This window comes from Drosophila kikkawai, chromosome 3R (genome assembly GCF_030179895.1).
Source record: "Drosophila kikkawai strain 14028-0561.14 chromosome 3R, DkikHiC1v2, whole genome shotgun sequence".
NCBI classification, from domain to species: Eukaryota; Metazoa; Arthropoda; class Insecta; order Diptera; family Drosophilidae; genus Drosophila; species Drosophila kikkawai.
Genome location: NC_091731.1, coordinates 29,842,608 through 29,869,526, shown reverse-complemented (window position 1 = coordinate 29,869,526; position 26,919 = coordinate 29,842,608). Strand labels below are relative to the sequence as shown.

The following is a 26,919-nucleotide window of genomic DNA, read 5'->3' as shown; positions in this document are numbered from 1 at the left end:
CAACGAATTTTGTTTAGTGTTTTTATTGAAAAAATGCTCCACTCCATTTTCACCTAATTTTCTACACATGATTTTGTTTTGTTGTTTTTTTTTTTGTATTTGTATAATAATAATTACATAGGTAATGTTTACATGCTGCTCCACAAAAATGGCTATTACGCATACAAAACGTATTGCAATTGCATACCTATAGAACCTAGAGTGTGGGGACTTACAGTCTATTTTGTTTTTTGATTCCAACAATTTGCTGATTTTAATGCTCGGTTTCAAGTGGATCGATCTTACGTTTACGCCTATTTGTATTTTTGTATTTTGTTTGAATTAATATTCATGTTGTGTGGATGCTTGGATTTGTTTTTGTTTTTGGGGGCTTGCACCGTTTTTAAATATTTAGCTAGAGATGAGGAACTCACCCATCTCGAGCCTTTTTCTCGGTTTTAGTTTAGCGGCATAATTTATTTATAATAAATTAATGAAACATTATATGGGTATTTTGATAGCCTGTGAATTCTTGTTGTTTATCTTTGTATAGTTTGAAACGTTGCACAAAATTTGTCGAATACTTTCGCTTGTGGTTTTTACTTTTTCTTCTGTTTAACGTAAAATAGCTCTTCACTATTTTTGCTTGACTTTTATATTTTGTTTTTCTGTTAACAATTATTGTGCCTAATTTTAAATTACATTTGTTTTTGCTCTATACATTTACAAAACTTGCCGGCTTCTGTATATATATATTTTAAGAATATATGTATGTATAAATTAAACTCTAGACTTAAATAGTTGAATTCCATGCTCACACACAAACCGAGTGTAAGCAACATTAGCTTTAGTTGTTAAATCTGTTTATGCTGGGCTTCCGTTTATGTTTCCATTTAGTTGAATTATGTTTCTTGCTCCTGCCGGTTTAGGTTCTTTCTTTTTTCTGTTTATACAATCCGCTCGGGGCACTTAGAATAGGTAAGCTTTGTACAACTAAAGTAGTTTAAAGAAAAAGAAGCAACAAAACATATTTATTATATAGTACGTAAGCGATGAATGGGCGCATGTGCATTCGCAATGCCTATACATTTGCATATGCGGCAATAGGTATGCAGGTGAGCATACTATTAGCATATGTATATCTGTATGTCCGCGTGAATGGATTCGGTCAGTGGGCTGGCCTCTTTCGGATTTCGGCAGCCAAGTCCTGCCCTCTGACGCGTGTGTCCTTGCATGGAATTTGGTGTGATGGATGGTCTGCGATGTGGAGAGTGGTGAATGGTTCGAGTGAAGTGTGTGTGTGTGTGTGGTGGAGTATGCCTGTGGAAATGACTCTTGGAGCTCCGGCCTCTCCCAGGAGGCTCCTGGCGCTGCCGTCGTGTCCTAAGCTCTGTGCTGGCGCCGCCCCGCTTTGCCCCGATATTATTTCGGCGTCTTCCTTTGTTTCAGCTCGTGCGAGGCATCGTCCAGCAGCTTGGTGGCGTATCCGTTCGCCAGAAGACCGCCGTTCGAGCCCTTGTGCGCACTGCCGTTGGCAGCTGTCGTCATCGTGGCAGCATTGCCGTTGGCCAGCTGCTTGTAGCCATTGGCCGTTCCATTCGCATGACCATTGGTCAAAGTGCTTCCGTTGGCCTTCGACACAGGCGTCGCGGATGCAGTGGCCTCCGTGGTCTGCGGCATGGCCAAGTCATCGTGGGCATTGATGCTCTTGCAGTATCCGTTTGGCTTGGCATGTCCATTGGCCGCCGCTATCGCTCCGTTCTTTTTCTGAAAGAGGTAGAGGTAGACGCTTAGGATCGAAGTTACTTGAAAAGGGTTATTTCTTGTGGCACAATTACATTATAATGTACTGAGCCTGAAATTTTTTTTAAACCTTAATAGTTTTTTTTTTTTTTTTTTTTTTTTTTTTTTTTATTTTTTGGCATAACATTAAACAAAATTTTATTAACGTTGATCAACCAACCTAATGGCTATAAAACGTTGGTTATAAATATGAACAAAACAATAACATGGCACTTAACAGAAACGGAAACAAATTAACAAATTTTTAATGACAAGTGGAAAATGCTAGTTACTGCTTTAATACTCGCGAGGTATGTCTTCCTCTTGTCCAGAGATCGGCGGGATGTCTACGTTTGAGCCTTCTTCTGACTGACGTGTTGGCCAATGAAGCCGCTAGGCGATTGGTGTGAGCAGTGAGACGTTCGTTATACCGACTTGAATGCCGGTTGATCTGCTCCCTGATAGAGGGAATGCGGAGGTCACTTGCCAAGGCTTTATTTCTAACGTACCAGGGGGCATTAGCAATCAAGCGCAGCGCCCAAACCTTAATAGTAGAGGCATTTTTTAGAGATACTTTTTATCCCCTTTAGGGGATGATTTTTTTAATAGTGCTTTGATAATTGCTATAAAGACTATGTTTATCTTATCTTATAATTTTGTAAATTATTCTATCTAATATGATTTATATAACAAAAATAGTTTCACCCTTGCATAACTTAAGGTTTAAAAAAACTAGCTTGATTTATAGGTAAAAAAATAGGTATTTCTGAAGACTGTAATTCCCCAGCTAATTATGTTTTGATTATGAATATTTTAATTAAAAACTAATCAGTTTTAGACGGGGCTAACATTTTGATTTGATGCTGATTAATTATTAACAGGTTATTATTTTGGTAAGGTTATAAATCTTTTGAAATGAATTTTCTATTTCTATTTGTATCTTGAAATTTCGACCTTTAATAATGTAGAATTTTATATCAAGAAAAGATCTTGGGTAGCTTATTTCTGGTCTGCGCCTAGATGCGTTTAGCCGAGCAGTATGTTATCTTGGGCTCCAGGTGACCCAGTGCGATCATTACGCAATGTGCGTCTCTCCACGTATCTGTATCTGAATCCGCGGCAGTATGTGTTGGCTTTGTTTCTTTTCTTTTCCTTTTTTTGACTCTGAAGCTGCCGCCGTTGTTATTGTCTTTCCGTTTAACTTTCACTTGTGCGACGCGAGGCGACGCGAAGCGACGAGCTGCGGATGCTGGGCGCCGAAAAGCGATCGTTAACCGGCTCCGCAGCCCAACACCCGAATTCCCAGAGACCTACTTGACGAAATCTTGTTAATGAATTTGGACCACAGCACAGCATCTCGCAAGGTGCAGTGCAGGCGATGATGATGATGATATAACCGCGTTTGCCTCACTCGTATTCGTATTCGTAGTCGTTTTCATTTTCATTAACACAGACCGGAATCTGGAACGCGGCACGTCGCCTTAATTGCGGCCGAAAAGCTCGCCCTGGGCAACGTGGGAAGCGTGCTTCGCATTGGAGCTCCAATCTCGGATCGCACATCTCGCATCTGAGAGGTCTCAGATCCCAGAGATTTCAATTTGATAATAAGTGGCCAGCAATAAACGCGCCCGTTAGGGCCACTAATGTGGGAATGGGCAACTTCCGAATCCACCTGTTATCTACATTTCCTACACTTACCATCATGCGGCTCCTGTAGGCTGCCTTGTAGAACTCATTGAACAGGAAGAAGAACATGACGGCATGCATGCCGATCCACCAGACAAACGCCTTGGGGTAGTTGCAGTCGATGAAGAGCAGCTGGAAGGCGTGCACCATGATCAGGATGAACTGGACCTGCGGGCAAAGTGGAGAAGGGATTAGCAACAGAAGCCAGGGGCTTCGCGGAGCAGCTCACCATCTGAAGCGTGGTCAGGTACTTCTTCCACCAGAGGTACTTCTGGTACTGGGGGCCCATGGCCGAGAACATGTAGTAGGTGTACATCACGATGTGAACGAATGTGTTGAGCAGGCCGAAGAAGGTGCTGTGGCCACCTGGACGAGAATTGTTAGGAGATTCACTCTGCCTGCAATATGGGGAATACTTACCCGGGGTGAACTTGACGCCGAACCAGACGGACATGGGCATGCAGCCGTGATGGATGACGTGCAGCGTGGTAACCTGGCTGGTCTTCTTGCGCAACACGAAGAAAATCTGTGGCGAAGAAGGCACAACGGAACGGGTTGATTAATGAATGCAATTTTCGCTTTCGCTTCGATCTGTTTGTCACTTACCGTATCCATGAACTCGGTGAACTTGGAGAAGTAGTACCACCAGCACGCATGAACCATCTGGGATTCGCGGGACGAGAGATATGTATGGATTAGCGGGGCATTTATTTCTGGTGAAGCGAGTGTGGTTTCTAACATTCGTTTCGACTGAGGAGGAGCCTTTCCTGAGAGCTCTATCCCGAACTTAAACCTTGAGATTAACCACAAATACCATACATTCATCTTTGTCTTTTCCTTCACGTACGTGAGATGCTGTGCGGCTTGTGAAACTCAATTGTTCTGAGGATAGAGTCCACAGCCGTGCCGGAACATCCGGCAACATAACTCCCGTAATATCTTAAAAAATACTCAAGTTCATTCAAACATACATGCAGACTCGGGGAGTCTCCAAGAAAGGGGAGAAAGAAAAAGATAGAAAGAAAAATAGAGAGAGCATTCGAGATTCAGTAGGGTTATAGATTGTCTTCCGAAAGTGTCAAACGAATCTGGGGTTAAACGGACCGAAGGCGTGGTGAACATTCAATTAAGGGGTTGACATTTAGTTTCAGAGTCCGAAGTTACGCGAGGGCAACATTCGAGGATATATAAAAAATCGAAGACGCTCTGAATCTCTCGGGTTTAGTGACGGTGGAGAGGATACGTTGACAGTTATGTACGGCATACACATGCTATAATCTGGGTTAGCTTTCAGGACGGGTGTCGCCGCGGGTCGTGTTAGCATTAGTTCTGTTCGGGATGATCGCGTTAGCCCATAACCCCACCACATCGTAAATTAGACGGTTATCACCGAAGTGACATAATGATTGTACTATATGTATATGTACATGGGCAAGTGTGCGTTATATCTATTATGTGTTTAAGCATAGAGGAGGAGGAGAACCTGTACCCAAACCCACTTTCGTGCACTCACACCCAAATTAAAAATAAAACGTAACTGGAATGCTTATCATCATCGTTACTGTTATCGTATCGTTATCTTACTGTTCGGCGGTTAACACATACCCTTAACGTTCTAGGATTATTACTATAGTCGACTGGCTGACATCGGAAGCTATAATGTCCAGTTAGCCAACCGGAAATGCCTATCTGCAAATGTAGAGCATAAAGAGAGTCTCGTTTATACATATATCTCTGCTCGACTCTGGGAATTCTTTGGATGATTCGAATGATGATTGGCATAGTCATTGGCATTGGCATCGCATTGGCATCGGCTTCGTCTTCGGATCGGATCGTGGATTGGTTGGTGGCTTAAACGTGGCTCAGTTGTCGGCTATATGTACAGGTGCAGGGTTTGGCAGTGTGCGGTGTTGGGGTTAGTGTGAGTAATACAGCACTTAGATGGTATCGTAGCAACTTAGGCTAGAAAGCGCAATTATGATTAATCGAAGCGAAATTAATCACCGCAGTGTATCAGTGACACTTGTGTGTTTCTGGTCACGCGTTTATATACAAAACAAAACACTTTTTCGGGCTGGGAGCAGCCAGTACAGATGCATCCTGCGGGTGAGGTTCGGTTCGTTAGGACACTCGATTGGGATTAGTCATCTGGCGGGACGTCGCGGGCCGCCGATAGTTATATATATATATATATATAATATATAGTGTGTTTAAATATACTAGGGACAATACGTAGTTAGGACAGTATGGGGCAAACTACAGGCGAGGCGTGGCTGGTTAATAATCCATTAAGCGTTGGCTAGGTCAGTGGCCAAATCAATAACAATATAAGGTGGGATTAGATTAAGCAAAAGCAGCGCCGGATTGGAGTGTTTTGGCTGCAGATATAGAATGGTATTGGCGAATAACTGCTCGGCCTAACGATTATTGCTCTGATCTGATTTGATTTAATCGGATCTGAAGTTGACGGGGTCTATCTATCGGTCACACTTATGGGTAGTACGCTACAGTGGCTTTCGGGACACTTACTCTCCGGGATGTGGGACTATCTGTGTAGTCCACCGGCTGGCACCGGAAGCTGTACGAGCCCCACCAGCCGCCCATCAAGCACTAGAACAGAGACATTAGTTGCAAAATAATTCGAGCAGGGTAAGTTATTGGATTAATTGGGTCTCAGAGGAGCATCGATGTGTCCTCGTCTCCACGGTTCCTTCGAGAGTCCGGTTATCCAAATGTCAGCGACGATGCCACGCGATGAAGGGTGAACCTGCTGCTGCTGGGATGTGGAATGTGGGATGGGGATGGGGAAGGGACGGGGAGTACCTACCTCGTAGAAGAGCCACGCGCTGAATACAACCTGTATGGCATTGTACATGACTAGTGTGTTCTGCAGGTGCAGCGGCTTCCTGTTCTCCATCCATCGAGGTCCCACTACCTGCAAACGAGTGTTGGTATCAGGTTTTATGTAATCGCCTGCTTATCGCTTCGACGATTAGGTGTGTCGTAAGTTACAGTCCCCGAAAGTGGACTGGTCAGCCCACAAACACCTCCTGCTTATCAGCGTATCAGCGGTAGAAGTGTGCCAGGTGTGTGTGTGTGTCCCACACTTTCCACTTGAGAGCACCACCTGTTGAACCCAGCTGCGAAAAACGGAAAGCCCCAGAACTCACCTTGACCAGGTAGACGTATGTGAGGCATACGGCCAGTGTGGGGAACGGGGACGACATCATGGGCCAGTCCTTTGTCCTGGAGTCTGTGCGGAGGGAAGAGAGAGCAAATAACTGGTTAATGGAGAACCCAGCTAGGCAACAGCCGGAGCATCTGTGAGATAAGCTCTTATCACATTCGCAACATTGCCATTGACCCTGTAGCTCCTCACGTTCGCGACACTCGTCGGGGGTTGGCGGACATGTGGAAAAGTATTGCGATAACAAACAGTGGGGCATGGGCATATCGCACTCATAATCGGAGCTCTGGGGCCAATTGTTTGCGTTTGCCACCCAAGACCCAAACTTCATTTCGCATTCGAAACAGCGCCTAATGCCAGACATTTAATGGTTTTTGAAAAGTTCGTTTCGGTGATTTCGAATTCCTACACTCAACAAAAAGCCCCATTATCTTTTCTTATAGGTAATAAAATAAAAATAAAAAATAAAAAAAATGTATATTAAGATTCAGACCCTCAGGGTTCTAGAAGTAGGTTCAATTGAAATAAGAAAATAATTTGTATTGTAGTGAGTTTGCGAACCAAATCTCCCTATTAAAGATTCTTTATTTATTATAGAAATCTTTTCGAATTGAAAGTTATTCATTTCGAGTTTTTTTTTGTAAACTGCAAACGTATACAACCTTCGGTTTTTTTAAGTTAACTTTCTTTTTAGTTTTCTGTGTAAAAAGACATGTAGCTTTATTTATCAAAACAAAAACTATTAATAGATAGCTGTATCTATTTAAAAATTAATATTGGAGGCTGATGCTATTTTTTTATAAATTGTGGTAAGTTGTAAACTAATTGAGTAACCCCTGTGTTTTATAGCCGATAAGACTGAAATATGTGTGTGGGCGTCCCCAAAAAAGAAATGTATTTATGCAAGTATACGTATAAACATACACACAAGGCCCTTTGAGCGAATATATCATGTTGAAACATAATTTTAACACGTTTCTCGTAGTCAGCTAGAAATTGCCTAACATTTGTCAAAGGGGTACACAGACTCCTCTCCTGCGTGTAAGTATGGAGAATACTTATAATAAATTGGATAAATATATGCATAGATAGCCCGGAGCACACACTGATGAATGCCGGCAAATAGGTGTTCCTCAGCACGTGAATGAATTGATGGACATTCTTAAGAGAAAGCTTCCCTGACAGAGAGGCAGAAAGCGGTAGAGAGAGAGAGGAACTCCAGTCCAGACTCTCGACTCTCTTGGCCAATTAGAGAAGTGGTGCTAAAAATGATTTAACCATTTTGGCCAAAGCCACTGCCATTTCGGCTGGGAGAAATGTGAGCGAGAGCGACGCTGGTCAAAAGCCCAACGAAATCAAGGTTAGGCAAATTAGCACGGAGCACGGAGCACAGAGCACTCGTACTTGTACTCGCACTTATACCCACACCCACTCCCACACCCGTACTCGCATTCGTACTTACCACCATGTGAGTCAATGTATCTGCTTATGCTGTCGATGTATTTCATAATTAAGGCCATTGTGTTGCTGTGTAGTGTTTGCTGTTCGTTCGCGACAGTGGAATCCTTCTATCCTTGCAGGATGCAGTGCTAGTTGCTGATTGTACAATTGGTATTGGTGGTTCAAGTCTTGCCCCTCAGGAGTCGCGGAATGCGTCCGACCTGGTCAGCTCCGGTGTTGGGAATTCGGCGCTAATTCAGGTTATCGAGCTGCAAAAAAAAAAGATAGATAGAAATGGTTAGCAACACACTGGCTAGCATGATATTTAATGACCCATTTCTTGAATGGAATCTCCGCCCTGAACCTGGCGCGTCTGTTTCTCATATTAGCAAAGAGGCTTTAGGTTCGTCTTAAAACACACATATTTTTAAATGTTAATAACCCATTTTATAATAACGCCAGGCACGTGAGGTGATTCGTGTGTAGAAAAAGTAGGCCACTCGCTTGAAACACTCGAACTTGCAGGGCTGTGTTTTTCGATATAAATAAATATTAAGGCCTAGCCAAGGTGGCCCTCCTGCTCTCAGTTTAATTATTGTTGTTGTCGGCTCGTTGTTACCAATTATTTTCCACTGACTATGCGACGTCTGAGCATTGAGTGCCCTTATCGGCCCTATAAGTTGTGCCCATTCGCAGACGGAGACGGAGGCAGGCAGAACCGAAATGAGGTTAATAAACCGAAAGCAAAAGCTGCTCAGTCAGCGTTCGATCGGCACATTTACATCTTGTTTAGAAACGGAACGAAACGTTCCTGTTTCGAGCTCTGTCTTTCTCTTGTTTTGTGCTTCTCATGGGCCAAGCGCGGAATTTGCACCCCCTTATCGTGCTGGCAGTTATCGCGAATCGATAAATTGGCCAAAACACCAAAACAGCGAACGTCAGCGCCGGAGTATGCGGCGTATGAGTAATATTCATACGAAATTGTGCCTGCTTTTTTTTTGCTCCGCAAAAAGTTCAAGGACAACACAGTCCAGCGAGCACTTAGCACTCGGCATCGGTTCACTGGGGCATGTCTTTCTCTATTCATGTATTATTCCCTCTGTCTCTGGCTCCGTCACTGACTCTATTTTCGGAAGCACCACCATTTCAAAGCTGCTGACGACGAGTAAGTGCCTCCGAGTCGAGTCCGTGTTGTCAACTATAATTATGTATGCGACTTTCCCATAGGCAACGATAAAATTCAATTAATTGCCCAGTCTTTGCTGGCTTTGATTACAAAAATCTGTTTCTGTGGATGCTCGCTCCTCTTCTTTGCAAGAGCGTCATGGGGGCAGCACATTACTCATACGCCGCGTGGTACGTCACGCAAGTGTATCGTAAATGTTTAATAATAAGGCCTGCTGATGGCAGCTCCAGTAAAGGGGGCGTCGTGTAGGCGATAATTATGAAAGGGCATCGCCTAATGGCCAGCACTCAGTGCTGGTCGCATATAAGTATAATTAATGGAAGCCAGGAGGAGCCGAGTCCTGTTCCAATCTCAACTGGGTGCGCCCGTCGCTTCTACGAATTATGGAAGTGAAAAGGCTTTTCCACGGAGTCATATGAGAAGACCATAAATCAAATTTAATCGCCGCTTTCCTGGGAATCGGAGCCGCAAGGATACCAGGATACCAAACACCACTGATCATAAAGGGGACAATCGAAGGGCACATTTCAATGGCAGTCGTCCGGCAATGTCAACCGGTCGATGTTTGCCCAGTTTATGGGCTTGGCAAGACAAACAGACGTCCAAACACCTTTGCCAAATAAACACGACAGGGCGGGTCGAGGAACGGGCACGGGAACGGTAATAGCAACAAGAAAGTAAATGAAGCCACTGCCACCGAAAAGCTAAATTTCAACTAATTCAAAGTCAAAACAAGGCAGTGCAAAGAAGACACGGCTTCGGGCGGAAAATGCTGTCAACAGTGGCACGAGCTCGCAGCTCAGAGCGGAGGAGTGGGGGCAGAGGCAGGCAGCAGGTGGCGAGGTCTTGGCTTTGCCTTCGCCTGATTTAAAAGCGCAGTCTTGGTGGGGTCTTGGGTACTGGCCACCCACTACCACCTCTCTTATAGCAGCCAGCTTGCCCAAGAAGCGGGCGCTGAAAAGCGATGCCAGCAGCGACTTAAAGCCGCGCCAAATATTGCCATTTCATTGACCTGATTCCGTTGTTTTTCTGCTGTAAGCCCACACACACACAATGGGCATGAAGCAACAATGCACCTCACACATGGGCTTGCAAGGCAACACCCCCAAGTACCAGCAGCAGCACCAGTCCCAGTCCCGTTCTCCAGCCCAATCTCACCCCCAAAGCCCGCCCAGACAGCAACACGCCGCTAAACCGGCGTCAGCGGAGGCGCCACGTTGTCACACAGTCACCCAATCACCCAACAAACAGAGGGGAGAACATGAAGCCCAGTCACACCACTGCCATCACGTGATGCCGACTCTTTATAGGAGCCTCCACCTAACCAGCGTCTTGCTAGGGTTTCTCTTCGTTCGGCCTTTTTCGCTTTTCCCTTCGCTCGTGCGCAGAGGCGCGCAGTGTGTTTCTTGAATGAAAAACGCGGCCACGAGAGCCGAGCTCGAGCTCGGGATGTGGGGCATGGTGTCTGGTGTCGCGTGACTCACCCGACGCACCCCCGAGCGGGCCAAGAAAGCGGCAGGGCAGCAAAACGGTTGCCCAGAAAAAAAAAGAAACGCGTTTAATGCTCGCCCAACACGCTATGAATGACGCCGAAAAGGCGCGTGGCGCTGGCGTTTTTTATTTTTTTCTGCTTTTCGGGGGGTCGTGTTTGTCTTTGCAGTTGTCATATTTGTTGTTATTTGAGGAGGACCGCCTTGCCAGAAGGTGTCACGTGCTCCTCCTTCGTCTTCGCCTCCTGACAAATACCATTTCCTATTGATTTTCGAATCGAGTATGTGGCTTGGCAGAGAACAAGTCACTTGCCGAGTGTTGACATGCTTGACGCTTTTGGACGACGCCTTTTCGGGGTGATGGAATGGGCGTGCCCAGAAACCCTTGACTTGGCACGAGTGATTGCCCAAGCGGAGGAGGTCCCGAGGTGCTGGTCAAGTGATGGTTGCCACAGCCGTTGCCAACTTTGACATTTGTTTACCAAACATTTGATGGCTTTAGGATGATGATTGCCTCTTTCCCAAGCGCAGAGCTGACTGAATGGGCAATGCATCAATGCAATGAAGGGGCTTAGTCGATTTTCGGATGCCAGCTATACATATGGCTTTGGTAAATTGGGCAAAATCTAGCAAAAAATCTCATTTGTATGCGCGTTCGTTGCCTACAAACAATAATTTGCATTCCAATAAAAAGTTCAATCACTTTCACGCAAAGAAAACGAAAACCTGTTGTCCGAAATTCAGATTTGCATCTAATTAATTCATAATTAATTATCAAAAATGCTATGCAAATGACAAATGTTTGTGAAAACGATTTCTTTGGGTCAAATGCGAGTCTGAGTAGGTAAGTTAATGAGATCTGATCTTGGATCCTTAAGGATTGCAAAGGAATTTATTATTTTAGTCTTATCCGCAAATGGTCAGTACGGATCCAACAACCTTGAAGGTTAAGCCTACATCGAAGCCACTTCCGAAACGGGGGAATGCGAATAGGGCGGCCTTTTACAGTGTTACCTCAATCTCGTTTCAAGTCGGACGAGAATTTACCTTTTAGGCAGTGCCTACAATGGCTGGTTTCCTATATGGCTTTGGGTTTTGGCCAGAATAGTTGGTAACTAACTAACTGCTCGGTCAGTAAGTGAGGCAGTGGTAACTGTTGCAGCTCACTACTGCCTGGTAACACAAGCGGCTCATTGGCGCTTAAACACTGTCGTATCCTTTTCAAAACAGACGCTTTTCTGTAGTTTCAGTTTCTCGAGTGTCTGGAGATTCGCGACGTGTAACCGCGAGGCGGGAACGGATCGGATCGTAGCGACTAAGTGTGGAGCGGATTTGCGCGAGCGGAGCGGGTGAGACTGGCGAACCGTCAGCGGTGACTAGCAGAGCAAGACTAACTGGCTGCCACGGCGACCGACAGACTAAGGCCGCCAGCGGCTGCTGAGCAGAGGCGGAGCTCGGTCGGCGGCGACGTCCACGTCTACGTCTACGTCTTCGTCTCCGTCGACGTCTCTGTTGGCGTTCAAGTTGAGCTTGCGGCGACGCTGACAGAGATTACGAATTAATATAAATTTCTTTGCATACATTCGCTTTGTGGTCGGAGTGGAGTTGGTGGAATGGGATGATGGCTCCCTGGGTCCCAGCTCGATTTGGTCATTTGATGGACGGCGACTTTCGGGGGAAATTGCAATGCGTTGGCTGCAGCACACCACTCCCTTCGTTGGGAAATCTCGCTGGGTCTTTTGGCTAACGAAGAGCGGACAACAGGTGAAATATGCTGGCGACGGCGCTGTCGCAAGCTGACGCCTCTGCTGTTGGCGCTGCCTCTGCTACCGCCTCTGCCGCGAATACCGCCTTTGAATGGTATGGTGTAAGGGCCCCCCGCGTCATGATCATGATCGATTTCAGTGGCAGGTGATGGGCCGCATACCAAATCACAGCTCCGCACTTGTCGATCAATTAATTATTACGTTATTTCACACACACACAGACAGCACAGCCCGGGTTTTTTACGGCTTTCGGGTTTTCATTTCACGTTTCTCTTTCGTTTTTCGTTTTTTGTTGCTGGTTTCTTGCTTCTCGTTTCCTCGCTTTTGGGACTTTTGCATTCAAAATCGAATTCATGGTCAAACTGTTTACGAATGTGTGTCGCCAAAAAGAAGCCACGAACGACCAACAACAGGTTGACCTGATGAAATGGAGGTGGAAATTGAAACGCGGTTTGTATTTTGACGCAATCATCTAATTTGGCCTTTGTTATTTATTGGGTCGCCCAGCGGAGAAGAATGCCACTCTTCCACGATTTCGAAACGCCAGCGTTTCTGTTTTCTAAGGCGGCCCACAGCCCTCAGACCACAGAGCACAGCCCACATACACAACCCGCGAAAATATTTAAATATATTTGCCATATATTATATGTTGTGTCCAATCGAATATTTACAGTCTCACTTCCGCAGTTTATACCAATAATATTTACCTTTTGTAATAACAAAAAGGTTACAACTCAGAGTAGATTAAAGTATTTAATTTTGATTGCATAAGCATTGCGTAACTTTTGGATGGTTGATCTACAATATAGATTCTATATAATTAAGTAAGAACAAAGTTATGAAAAATCATATATTTTTAGATCCAAGATCCACAACTTATATAATGTTTATATATTTTAATAATGTATTCATTTCATTTGAAACACGACATTATCTTGTGGGTTTCTGAATAATACAGCAGTAAAAATAATATAAATTTTTTATCTTGAAAATATTAAAAAGAATTTAGGAGTATAATAAAGTTATTTTATACAACGAAACTTTCTTTTAAACCCATATGCCAGATTTTCCCAGTAAACTATTTCCTTCGAGCTCATTGACAGTTCGACTTATCGATGCACGACTGTAATAATCATACATATCTTTGGGTTACATGCTCGGTTCGGGACGATCTGTGCCGGCATGCATTTCAATTAGGCGGTGGGTGGATCTGGACGGTCTCGGGGTTGACGGGGGCGTGGCCGAGAGGGGGCGAGCGTTTCCGCTGAACAGATTTGATGCGAAAGCAAAGGGGCAAGCGATGACTTGTTGAGGGGTCAGCAGCAACAGCAGCGTCAGCAGCAGCATCTGCTTTCTCCACTCCGCTCTTTTGGCGAGCTCTTTGCCTCCGGCTAAGAGAGCGGCAGAGAGAAAGCAGTGACAGACCGAGAGAGAGAGAGAGGTTCTTTCTTTTTGGGTGCTGTGAGCGGAATGTCTTGGAATTATGTCATATCTTTACACACGGGCGTTACAGCAACCTGAGGCGGTAACTGCTCCCTTTTACGACTCCTGTCCCACTTTAGCGGCTCCCTTCCGGTGGGCTCTAATCTCAGATTTGTCCCCTTATCGCGGCTGATTAATTGGCTGACCGAAAAGTTGACAGTCTGGAGAGAGATACTGATAACCCCAGCAGGTGGAGAAACACGAGGAAGGGGGTGGCAAAGGTGCGAGTGGAGGAGCAGAGTGGAAGACGGAACGAGAGAGTACGCTCTCGTCGAGAGCAACTGATGTCGTCGGTCGGCACTTGGGTCAATTAATGTAACTGGCTAATTGAGAGCAGGGGTCGGCGGCGGTCGCGGGGTCGGCGTTAACTGATTCCGCCTGACACGGCTTGATTTATCGGCGGATAAGCACTGTCGACGCTCGTTACGTTCTCCATGGCCCATGTAACGTTAAAAAACACAACTAATGTAACGTAACGCACTCGCGTAGCGCAGGCGACGCAACTTTGAAGGACGAACGCGAAACGCGAAACCACACGGTAAACTGGAACTCTTTGGCCTGTGGTAGCAAAAAACTGCTGCAAATCGGAATAAACACTTTACTTTGAATTCGCTGGCGGTTCTGCAGTTGTATCTTGGGCAGCAGGCTAGGAATTTGGTGTGGAAATCGCACTGGCGCTGGCCTGGCGACCCAAAAAGCGAACCAGACGAGAGATACAACCCAAAGCGAAATGCAAACTGAGGCCCGTTGGTCGAGTGAAGAGCGACCGAGCCCGCAACTGGCAACTGGCAAGGCAATGCTGCCGCAACGGAGCAGAGAGCGTACCGAAGAGCGTGCCTAAGAGCGCCGCCCCTGTATCTGTATCTGGTGGATGGCGGCAGCGGCAAGAAGCAGACCGCATGGCAAATGGCAAAGGCGGGCAGCAAGAAGAAGCACCAGCTGTCGCTGCTTTACACGTCGAATGTTGCGTCACGCGCACTGCGACGAGCGCACCAACACCAACGCCTGCACCCACACCTAAGCCCCCAGAGGCGTTCGTTCTCTGTATCTGCCAAAAGACCGGCTGCCTCGGCGAGTGTTCTCTTTGGGCCGCTGATAACGGATGGCCGCTCTCGCTCTCTTGGCTCAGGCGGCGTGTATCCGTTGGATACGCAATGGTGCTGCGGCGCGGCTCGAGGGTTGCCATCGTTCGCGAACCGCCTCCCAAAACGCACATGCCGCCAAATGCGAATGTGGCTGCTGACGTGAGTGAGGCTCAAAAAGAACAGCATTAAACAATCGAGCATATATATATTTTGTATGTATGTACATATGTCTGTTTGCGAGTACTTGCATTATGTCATCGAGAGCGAAGAGAGAGGCTTGAAGAGCTCTTTTCTTCCCCTCCCTTAAGCAAACACTCCTTGCCTCACCGCTTGGCGATTCCGAATATTGTTTTTAGTTTTTTATACGTGCACGGTAGCGGGCTTAACTAGGGGTATATTCGATTTGTGTAACGACGAAATGAATTTATATTTCCAAAAATATAGAGTTGATTAATATGGAAAACAGCAGAATTTAAGTACGTAACGCCAAAACATATGCTACGGTTTTTGTGTTTACAAATTTGGGGAAGAAATTAATATACTGGCAATTATACAAAATAACTTTCTTTCAAAAGACGTCTTTGTTTTTTAAAAACTTCGAATTTTATATTTATTTTAAAATCTTTTTCAGACCTCGGATACCTGATATCCCCTTAGTCGATGCTATTTTAACGGAGTATAGAGTCCCTGTTTGTTTTTAGTTTTTCGGTTTCGCTTACTCTCCACTGGCTTTGAGCCACCCCTTAATTGTGCCACAGGACCAACAACTCACACACACATAGAGAGCGTCGCAGGGACATGGGTCAGTGTGTTTCGCGTGTCCCTCTGGGTGTGTTTGGTGTTCTGTTGTTTTTCTTTTCGCTGCCGCCGGAGCCGAAGCCGTTTTCGTTTTTGCTCTTGCACTTTTTTTTAGGAAATGAACCGGAAACGATGTTACCCCCTTCAGAACCATAAACTTTGCACACCGCTTCACCTTTATCCGGACAGGACAGCTCGAATACAGAAGTAGTGTCTGTTTTTGAGTTAACTTTGGGACACTATCCGAAATAAAATACAAAAAAAAGTTTTATAGAGAAAGAAACACATTTCAATAAATACAAGAAAAGTCCTAGAAAATACATATCTAAAGCCATAATAAAAAATCAAAGTAGCTACAAAACACAAAACCAAATTATTTCTTGCCTTTTCGATTCGTAAAAGGCCTACACACACCTACTCATATCAGTAACCAACAAAACATTTTCAAACAACCAATTAATATTGCAGCGTTGCTCAATAGAAATAAACAATAAATACATAAATAAATAAATAAAAAGTCAGCGGCAGCGACCATAACGCACTTGCGAAGGCAAACAATCGGCAAAGAAGAGCTTCGGCTTCGGATCGAAATCGAAGCAGAAAAAACAGAAACCGATGGGCAAATCGATACGCATGCGCAAAAGCTTCGCGATGACGCCGGTGTCGTAAGCGAAGCGAAGCGATCCAACGCCCGGTGGGCGGTAACCACGTCCCAGTGGACTCTGGCTCCTCCACCGCTGGCCAAGATTCTATGGGGCTTTGGGCATGACAATGTCAAAACTAAACGTGTCAAGCGCAAGCCACCTTCGCTCTGCTGGCGCGTGAAAGAAGGTTTTTGGCTAAACAAACAACATAGTACTACATACATTTCAAATAAATAATAATGTTAAATATAAGACTTTACAAGAGGTGATGTTATTGCTACGATCCTAAACTATGTTCTAGCTAACTTTGGCTCAATATTATCCACACATAACATATACCCATTATTTATTTGTGTGAATCCCCGTTATAAATAATCTTGTGACTGTCTACCCTTTGCCCTTGTGACATCGCAAATCGCTAACGGTTGATCAAGCTCAAAGCCCAATAACCAAGAGACAAAACACATTTACATCTCACCTTGGGCCCGCATGCACCTTACGCACCTCCGAGTCCGAATCCGAACCCGAAACCGAGTCATAGCTAGGGTTGCTCGCCTACCCAGTGTGTTGGCGCATATAAATCGATTAATAAATTTCGTAAATGAAATGCCATTATCAACGCTACTGCGTTGCCACAGTCAACTAACAGTAACGGCGACCGTTTGTGATGCCACAGCTCCAACTCCAACTCCATCTTCATCTTCATCTCCATCTTCTTCTCTAGCTCCATCTCCACTCATCTTCCGCAGCGCTGGCTCAGTAATTAAACACAGCTTTTAACTTTCAACTCGGCGGATGCTGCTGAATGGAATTAACGCATTGCTCAACTGCAACGGAGCGGAGGCGTAGGGCAATTTTCTAATATGCCTCATAATCATAATCCTAATGAGACGCCGCCCACCACCAGGCGCAGATTGTACGGTACGGCCACAGCGGCTTACTGATCACCACCAATCACCGGCCATAAGTATTCCGAACATGCTCCTCCGGGCCGGGCCGGGCCAACACAAGTGAGTCAAGGGCGCAGGCGTTGTTGGCCATCGAGCCATCGGGCGACTTGAACAGCCCAATCACGTAGAGAAGCGATTTGGTCTTCTGCGCTCGCTTGGCTTTGAATTTTGCGAGCTTCCAAACGTGGGGCGTGTCTGGTGACCAGAAAATAGGAAAAACTGAAAGCCAGAACTGGCACTTAAGAGTCCAAGAAATATCACGAAATTCTAGCAGGTATTATTGCAAGAAAACCCAAATATGGAATAGAATTCAGCACTTGGCAGATTACATAAAAAAATATACCTTTCGGTGAAGGACCTATGATATCTGTAGGGATTTTTAAGTTCAAGCGGTTTCAAACCCACCTAGAAATCGGCTTGGTTGCCATTGACACGAGGGAATCACTGACAAACTGGCCTGCTCTTAGCATTCTTGGTATTATTTATAAATAGACTGCATTAACTCGTTTGGAGCTCATTAAGGTGTTCTGGGTTGGCTTGCTTGGGTTCTCTGGTGATCGCAATGAGACACTTACGATACCGTCACCGAATGAAATGAAAAATAATTAAATATGCAGCAGCGGGACCAAAACAAAGAGCTACGCGAACGGCAAAGACAATGATGGCGGTGACAGCGAAATACAAAAAGAAATCTATTTAAATTGGACTCGAGCTTGGCTTTGGTTTTTCGGGTGTACTTTCAGGACGGGGGAAGGGCACTTGAGGCATTGCACAATGGTCACGTCACCGTAATAGACAAAGCACAAAGACACCTTTCAAATTGAAGGCTTAGTTAGCTAATGTGTGGTAATGATAATGATTAAGCTTGGCAAATACCCCGAAACACCAAATATGCATCGTCAACGGCATGGCTTGGCCAACGCCACCACCGAAAGTGACAGCCGGCAATGATGGCCCAATGGCCGGATAGAGGCCCAATCTCGATCTTGGCCCTGACTGTGACTTTCTCACCGCACCGCGATCCGGGAGGGGGCTCCACGCCCTGACACTTCTACGGGTCATAAAACCCGTGGCCCTGCATTAAAAGAAGCTGAACCATTAAACACAAAACTTGACGAGCCCCATTCTAGACCCTGAGAAACGCGTGAAATTTGGCTAAAAATTACGCTACCCGATAATGAGTAGCTCATATATAGCGCCCAACACCCCGCGGTGGTGGTTGTGACCCACCCAAAATGTGGATCGGGGCGGGCACAGCTGTTTGGCTAACTGACAACTGACTGATGAGGCTGCGGCTGGAGGCTGGGATTGGAGGCTGGAAATAAAATTCAGTCAAGCGTTTCGTTTTCGCAATTGCCGAGCAAACAAACACAGCGGCTGCCGAATGGAAAGCGTCGATGAAACAGTACCTCAACTGGGTAAAATAATAACTAAGCTTAGTTAAATCAAATATTTTTATTATCAAAGTCGCAGCCATTGTAGGAATCATAGTTCGGCTGAACCTTTCACAGATCCATTTCGGCTCTGCACGGCCAGGGACTAGCATGGGAATCACAGTTTGCCAGATCGGGAGCTGGGAGCTAGAAGCTAAAAGCTGGGAACTGGCAGCGCTTCACGTGTACTTTCAACGCTTCCCAGACCCATTATTTGCCCCAAACACACCCAGCAAAGCTAATATGATCTGAAGAGGGCTCTGGGTCCGCTCGATAGAGACGTCTTAGTAGTAGTATTTCTCGTTTTGGCCATCACAACATCCATATCCATCCAGGCATCCATTCATTGGGAGTGTGAGAATCTCTAGCAATCGAAAGTTTTTTTTTGCCGGGGGACCCACCAACCCACCACATACACATGGCGCAATTTGTAGCTTATTTACCTCAAACAACTCACAGTGGATAAACAAAGTTCATCTGGCCGCGGCACTCGAGTTTTCCAAAGAAAATATTAATTCAGCGTCGAACATCCGACTTTGTCCACGGGCAGCCGAAAGTCAAATATTGAGAGTCTCGGTCCCGACTCAACTGGAGGGCAGTGGAAAGTGCAGTGTGCAAAGGGTTGTGGTGCACTTTGCACCCGCTGTGATTACGGGGAAGCGGTTTTAGCGAATTGCGTTAATTAAGCGACAACCTGCAATTACAACCGTTAATCGACAGTTGAAGCTAGCCATCGATTAGTCGCTGTAAAAGTGCTATTTCACAATGATGGCATTCCACAGATAATTGCATAATCCCCAGGGAGGAGCCCGTGACACCTGCACCTTCTCCGCGGAGAACGAACCCTCGAAAGGTTCCAATTCCGATTCCGATGCCAATTAAAGTGACTTTGCGCACTCGCCGCCCAAGGCCGCCCCTCTTGGGCACATTTCTCACCTCGTCCAGCCCCAAGGTAACGCCGCTAATAGCCACTAATCTCTGTGCAAACCCACACCAGCCCCATATAGCCAATGTGCCATGTGCGTGTGCTCATCTCGCGGCGCATAAACCGCAAATGAGCGTTTACCAGAGATTTTGGGGACTGGATCAGGCAAGACAATGCCGTGCTGGGTTTTTGGTTTTTAGGGGAAAAGTATTATTTTGCAGGCGCTTCATTGTTGCCAATGATTGTGTTGGCTCGACGACTCAATCAACACTTCATGGCTGGGGTCTTCATCGCCATCGCCATCTCCATTTGCGACTCCATCTTCTGCCGCATTTCAATGTCAAAATCCTCAAGTGAGAAGTCGGTGCTTTGTTGACAGATTTATAGCGGGCAAAGCGACTGCGCAAACGAGCAAAATGTTCATTAAAACCAGAAAAGCACCAAAAAAAAAAAAGAGCAAAGAAGCAAATGCGTCGTACGAGCACAATTGCCTTTTGTTTTGGCCACATTAGTCACTAATTTGGGCAGGTCGGATCATTTTTATTTTCGCCATGTCAAGGCAATTCCCCGGTTTCAATGTTGTCTCTGTCAGTGGGTTGGCTTCCGGAAACCTGTACTGAAGATCTGATTCTGCTCCGGCCCTTGACTCGTACCAATACCCTGGGTATAGAAAATTGGGTATATTGTAAGGCTCAATAAGCGATTAAGATTTATATTCTGGATTGTATCTCGTAGGGCCTACGAAGTATGTTTATAGTCCACACCTTCGACTAAAGCCTTCTTACTTGTTAGCCTTAGAATTTATACTAATTAATGCATTGCATGCAATTCGAATGTAAATCCACGCGGAAATGATTCGCATGAAAAAAGCACACACAGCTAGGAAAATATCATTAGCCACTTCCAATACCCAATCCAAGTCAGGCTTAACTCTTGTTCCCATCAGCTGAAATCAATTAAACCTGTATTATTAAGTGACTACTTAAATTTATGAAGAGAAACAATTTAGCTGAAAGATTTTCATCAAACGACTCTATAAAGTTGCAAATATCTCCGATTATTCCAACCGAATAAATGGTTGTTTTAATTAAAAGTTAAAAGAATCGATCTATCTATCTATCCAAGACTTAAATAAAAAGATTGTTGAATGAAAACAACTTCGAAAAGCATAAATACACAAGCTAAAAGCATATTGGCAAGTGGGTTTGTGAAAAACAGAGTACTTGAAAGTCGTTAGGAGGCGCAAACAAATGTCAAGCACACTTTTTAAGATAGATTCAGAACAATAACATTTATCTTTCTAGGCAAACAAATTAGGATCTCTAGTAACTGAGCTGCCAGGTCCATAGATTCAGTGAATCCCGACTTAATGCGTAAATATGTTTAAGAAGAGCTGCGGATACATGCGCAAGCGCGAATCATTTATGGAATATTTTGTAATGATCAATTTGTTGTATTCCCTGTTTTTGTTGTTGACTCTGCTTGTTTTTATTCGTGTTTGCGTTTGGCGCGCTAATTACGGCAATTAACGGCCAAGATTTTGAAGCCAACTCGTCGTGCATACGCTCGTACACAATTTGTTATTGCTTCTGAATTGAGATCGCGATCGGGATCGGAATCGGCCTAGTCCGCGGTGTCTTCGAGTCTTTGTTTCGGCTTCGGCATGTGAGGCAATCGGAAAGTAGGCCACCAAAGAGAGCTGGCAAGCTGAAGTTCAGAGCGGCAATCAGGTGATGCAGGTGGAAATGCAAGTCGCTGATTTTACAGATTCAGCTGATTAAGTGACACAACTTCCTCCAACATCAGAGCACTCAACGCCTCACGAATAGCCTGTCAGTCAGCGTGTTGTCTGGTGTCTAGAGTGCTGAGATGTGGCCGTTGGTAGCTTCTGGTCGCTTTTAAATGCCCCACACGTAGCAGACGGAGGCGGACAATATTAGTCATCACAAAAAGCCTATCAGTTCAAAGCCCAAAATCTATATATTAACAGCCTTAAAAGTGCATTAGCAAGGAATTACCTGAAACATAAACACATGCATCTCTTTCTAATTAGTCACTTAAAATTTCCATTAAGAGTTTCTACGGTCCCTTATTCAAATATTCCGTCATTGGCAAAAAAGTAAAGCAGCGTGGCAAGTGGCGTGCTAACAGGCCACGAAGCGTCCCCGACGTCTCATCAATTTTCGAACAATTCTACGGCCAAAGTTCGATTAGAAGCAATGACGTTGCTGGATGACAGCACACGTTTGGGCCATGTACTCGAATATATATTGTTAATTTAACATTTGGATACGCCAGTTGAATCTCACGGTTTAAGATTTCGGGAATATTCCAGACTTTAGTGAATGCGCATTTCATCTAGAAGAGCAATCAAGTTCAAATGGGAGAATGTTCTAAAGTCGACAGGATTAAATACCTGGCATACCTTAATTTGAAATCCATAATAACCTTTGGTATTTGTACATTTTCTACATTTATCAACCGACTCAAAAATCATCTTTTTATTGCAAACCAACGTCTTGGGAGTACTGAACCTGACTCTCATTCATCTTTCGGTGTTTATTACCTTTTCAGCTAGCTATTGCTGTCTCTTGGCCTGGCCAAAATCACAGTTGTCTGGGCGTGTGCGCCGCTTGTTTGCCAATTAGCAGGCCCCTCAGCCAACTTGGTCAGGCACTCTGAGAGGAAGCCGGGATCCTGTTCTAGAATCTAGACAAACGTAAACGATCGCTTGAATTATTTATAGAGAGTGAGTCGCGCGGGCTTTAAGCCCAAAGTCAATGCCAAGCGCTTTAGTGTTTGGATTTGTGTGTTTGTTTGGGTAAACGTCCCGTAAATGCCCATAATCCGGCCGCCGGGGAGGCTACTTCTCCGTCGTCGGGCCTTAGATCTTGGCTTCGAGATCTGCGATCTGGGAGGGGATTGGCGTGTAGCCTGTAAATTCGCTTGAAACGCGCACTACGTGCGTGGCATTCGAAGAAGTGAAGAAACCCGGATGGTTAGCATATGTAAATGTCGATTGCGAAAGCGAAATTCCCATTTGCCGGCCTACAGTTTGAAATGATTTGTTAGCACTCATCCCCACCGCCCCCGCAGCCCCGTCCTGAGTCAGAACAAAGGAATTGTCGCGGAGCAGGTGGGGCAGGAACTGACCAAGGGTGATTCCCTTTCGGGGCGTAGCCAGTCACTCCAATTAGTTGGCAACACGGAAGCGATCATCGTCGGATTGAAAGCCATCACCATTATCATATTGCATGGCAAGTCCTCGAAAGTTGTTCCCCAAACAGGTTCCCCCATCCAGCGGCCAGCGCTGGGGGAAAACCCAAGAGTGCTTTTTTTGCCAAGGGCAGGAGGATGCACTGCACCGCAACAGTCAAGTCCAAGGTCGGAATCTAGTCCGGTTTTGTGGCGATCTTTTCCGCACTTGCTGGGATATTTTTTGTTTTGTATTTTACATTAAAATTAATAGCTCAAGAAAAAAAAAAAACACTGCCAATTATACAGCTATTCTCAGCAAGGGCGTGCTAATTGCCCATGGCCGTTAGCACTTCGAGGCTCGAACTTTGAACTCAATGTCAAGGGGTCGCTGGGAAAAGTATACATATACTGTCAAATGGCTAATTCTATATGTTTTGCTTAATTTAAGATCTTTATTCCTAATCACCTACATAGTTTAATGGTTAGCTTGAATCGGGCAAGCAGCTGTTCTGGCCTCCGAGATGTAAACAAAGCTCAGCTGATCGAATTTTTTTTCTAGTAGATTGACTTAAATCTCAGCCCCCGCGCTGATATTACGTACTCTTTTCAAATTCTTATGAGAATCTTATCCCAGATCAAAGAAACATAAAACCTGTGGGGATATTTCAGGCTTTATAAAATACTTAAGCAAGTGTCAAGCCAGGGTTGCCACACGGCTGTTTCGATTTTAATCGATTATCTCTCGAATTAATGGGAAGCATCGGGAGGAGGAGGAGGCGGAGGAGCAGGGGAAGAAGGAGGTGCGGGAGCGGAATTGGACCGCCGTCCAGTCCAAAATGGTTATTGTGAACGGACCAACGAACGAACAGTTGCAAAAGAGCCAGAAATCACATGTGGCGGAGTGGTCTGAGTGAGACTTACCAATCCAACTTGAAAAATCCGCAACGATCGGCTGGCTGGCCGGGCCTGGCTCTCGGCTTGGGGGGGATCGGTTGGTAAATCACTGGAAACTGTAAAGCTGCCAAGCTGAAAACTGCAAAAACCACAACGGCACACAGAAATTGCACGGGCCCGAACTATTTCACAAATTGTGTTGCCAAAGAACTTTGTAAAACCGATGGCGATGGCTGCTGCTACTGACTTGACTGCTGTTGCAATCGCTTTCTGGCCCACACGAACGAGACGCGGCGATTAGCGCGCGCTTGACTTCTGAATGAAAACTGAGCAACGTCGCCGCTGAGTTGCCGATTAAAAACGCGAATCGCGGCGACGCAACGGCGAATGTCGACGCCGGCAGCGCTGCTCCCACGCCGGCGGGCAGGCAGCGCTGGTGCTCAGTCGTAGCTGGAGCGCAGGCGCAGAGAATGCCCAGTTTTTCTGACTGGTCTATGGAAACTTTACGGTCAGCGCCGCCGCCGCCGCCGAGAGCCAAGTGCAGTGTGCAGTTGTCAGTGCGAAAACTTTCCGCTACGAGGCGTCAAGTGCACGAAACAAAACAAACAATCTAATTGCCTTTGACCACGACAAGACCCCAGAGTTGAACCCAACCTCAACCTCAACTCGAAGATTGTAACCTAACCCCGACTCCAACGTGGTTCGATGGCTCCTGGGCGTAAGGGGACGTACATATTTACTGATGCACGAAAATTCACACTTCCCTAAACTATTAAAAAAAAAAACTAATGATTTGTATCACTTTTTCTGTTAGCGACAAAGTCTAAACAATAATAAAATATTAGGAGTTGACTGTTAAGTCGTTAAATCGAGTTCCCCATTTTAAGTAGGTATATTTTACTAGAATTTTATGTTGATTTCCGATTTAGGATACCCAGAATATACATATAACCAAAGATAATTCTTGCTACCCAATGGTTTCGTATTTATTTGGTAATTGTACCAATAATATACGTTTCTGATAGAATGACACCTTTTAAATATTAGCAATTTTAAAATTTGTTTTGTTTTTATTGCCAAGTTCAGGTACTATTCATATTTTAAGTAGGTATTTAAGACTAAATTAGGTTTTGTATACCCTTGCAGGGTATTATAATTTCAGTCAGAAGTTTGCAACGCAGTCAAGGAGACCTTTCCGACCCTATAAACCTTATATATTCTTGATCAGCATCAACAGGGGAATCTTTCTAGATATGTCAGGAAGAAATCGATTTTTTGGCCATTTTTGCGAAATTTAATAAGGGGTTACATCATTAAAATAAGCAAAAATGGCCAAAAATTTTGATTTCTAATAATTTTAAATTTGGTAAGCAGTTTTTTTAAATTAATGAAAACTAACACAAAACTGCTTTCCGAATCGAAATTAATGCATTTTTGGCTTAGTTATGATATATTTTAATTGTTACCTGCAAGGGTATACAAACTTTGGCTGGCCAAAGTTAGCTTTCTTTCTTGTTTTTTATTACCGTATTTTGGGTTTTTAACGTGTTCCCATTTAATACCTATTAACACCCTATTACGATGGGTGTTAATGTTGTTTTTCTAAATATTTTTTAATAACTCCAAAATATAGCAACTACTCTTTCTCATAAGGTCCTTTAAAAGATCAGGGAAACCAGCAAGGGTATATCACATTCGGTTTGCCAATATTGGCTTCCTTTGTTTTGGTAGCTACAAATGTACATTATCCAAAAGGCGACTCATAATAATTAAAATGGTTCATACATACTATATATAATACATCTGTTATGTTGATATTCACATGAACAAGGAATCATTTAGATTTAAAAAATCTGGAAATCTAGGAATATTCCAAATTAAATGAAAATTTCCTTAGCTGAATGGGATTCAATTTCCCTAAATATTTTTTATCCCCTATAGGTTTATATTAAATGCAAGATGCAGTCAGATTATGAATAATATTATTCCAGGTCAAAGTCCTACTGGGAACTCAATACGCTTTTTAACACTTACCATATTTTCGCAGTTAGGCTTTGCTATATACAAATAATTAATAATACTAATCAGCGTCAATTACTAAGTTTATTTGTCATGTGGCTACTATGGACCAGTTTTCTTTTATGGAGATTGGGTTTCCTTTTCTAAACATTGAATAGTAATTTATTATTATTGATCGTGTAGGAGGAAAAATGTGATAATCGAATTTTGCGAGGCGTGAACCGTTTAAAAATTTACATCGAACTCACGTCCACCGTGTTGCAAGAAGTTTTAAAGGAGAAAAACTATTACTTTTTGATCTTGGTGGCGCAGTATTATGCACTGCAAGACCCTTAGTATTTATTCACTTGATTGACCGCTACTATGCATATACAAATGCTAAATACTTGGCGACAATGTGCAAAGGTTCCGTAATATCAAAAACTACGCCGCTTACGGTTTTGCCGAAGGGCAAAGTATTTCGTTAGTATTTTGAGAACATATTTCTCGGCACGTGTTGGCGGATCTAAACCGGAATTGCGTCAAACGGATTGGTCTTAAAAATCAAACTTGATATATTTTATATTGGGTAATAACTTGTCTTCGACTGGCACCGGCGAGCACTGACTGAACTCGGATGAAAGGGATGGATCGCCAGCTGATTGGATGTGGCTTAGGATGGATCCCAGTACTGGGATGTACTGGTGAGCTGAATTGAGCGCTCCGGGAATTGCCAAACAATAGGGCATCAAATGGTGCCCCGAGTGACCCCATGCCGCCGGCTCCAAAGTAGATCCCCTCGTGCCTTGCGATGCATTTAGTTGTGTCAACTCGGCTAACATCTCGCCGCAACTAGCTGCTGATGCTGATGCTGCTGCTGCGCCCGAGACAAGGTCAAGCGGGTGTCAAATATTTATTTGTCAGCGGAGAGCAGCTGGCACCTACTGGGCGTATACGCAACTTCGCTTTGTTTGTCAATAATTAGTAAATGAAGTA

At 44.6% G+C, this 26,919-nt stretch overlaps 1 protein-coding gene across 5 annotated transcripts; it reads right to left on the bottom strand.

Moving 5' to 3' along the window:
* Nucleotides 1-4: 4 nt before the first annotated feature.
* On the bottom strand, nucleotides 5-24,247 carry LOC108077767 (very long chain fatty acid elongase AAEL008004). Of its 5 annotated transcripts, XM_041777087.2 has the most exons (11): nucleotides 14,601-14,757; nucleotides 8,097-8,343; nucleotides 6,618-6,700; nucleotides 6,275-6,382; nucleotides 5,977-6,057; nucleotides 5,053-5,136; nucleotides 4,054-4,110; nucleotides 3,868-3,973; nucleotides 3,677-3,813; nucleotides 3,460-3,615; nucleotides 5-1,746 (listed from the first exon to the last, which is right to left on the bottom strand). In XM_041777087.2, exons 2-11 carry the CDS (start codon nucleotides 8,152-8,154, stop codon nucleotides 1,402-1,404), a joined length of 1,215 nt encoding a protein of 404 aa, XP_041633021.1. In that variant the 5' UTR covers nucleotides 8,155-8,343; nucleotides 14,601-14,757; the 3' UTR covers nucleotides 5-1,401. The 5 variants fall into 5 exon arrangements, with proteins under 5 accessions (XP_041633021.1, XP_017026746.1, XP_070142647.1 ...); XM_017171257.3 differs by lacking the exons at nucleotides 5,977-6,057; nucleotides 14,601-14,757 and adding an exon at nucleotides 23,953-24,247; XM_070286546.1 differs by lacking the exon at nucleotides 5,053-5,136.
* Nucleotides 24,248-26,919: the final 2,672 nt, after the last annotated feature.

Coding starts and splice junctions, on each gene's coding strand:
- LOC108077767 (XM_041777087.2), bottom strand. CDS start 8,154: ATGGCCTTAATTATGAAATACATCGACAGCATAAGCAGATACATTGAC. Junction 6,058..6,274: donor GCGCGTGGCTCTTCTACGAG/GTAGGTACTCCC, acceptor TCTCTGTTCTAG/TGCTTGATGGGCGGCTGGTG. Junction 1,747..3,459: donor CCTACAGGAGCCGCATGATG/GTAAGTGTAGGA, acceptor TACCTCTTTCAG/AAAAAGAACGGAGCGATAGC.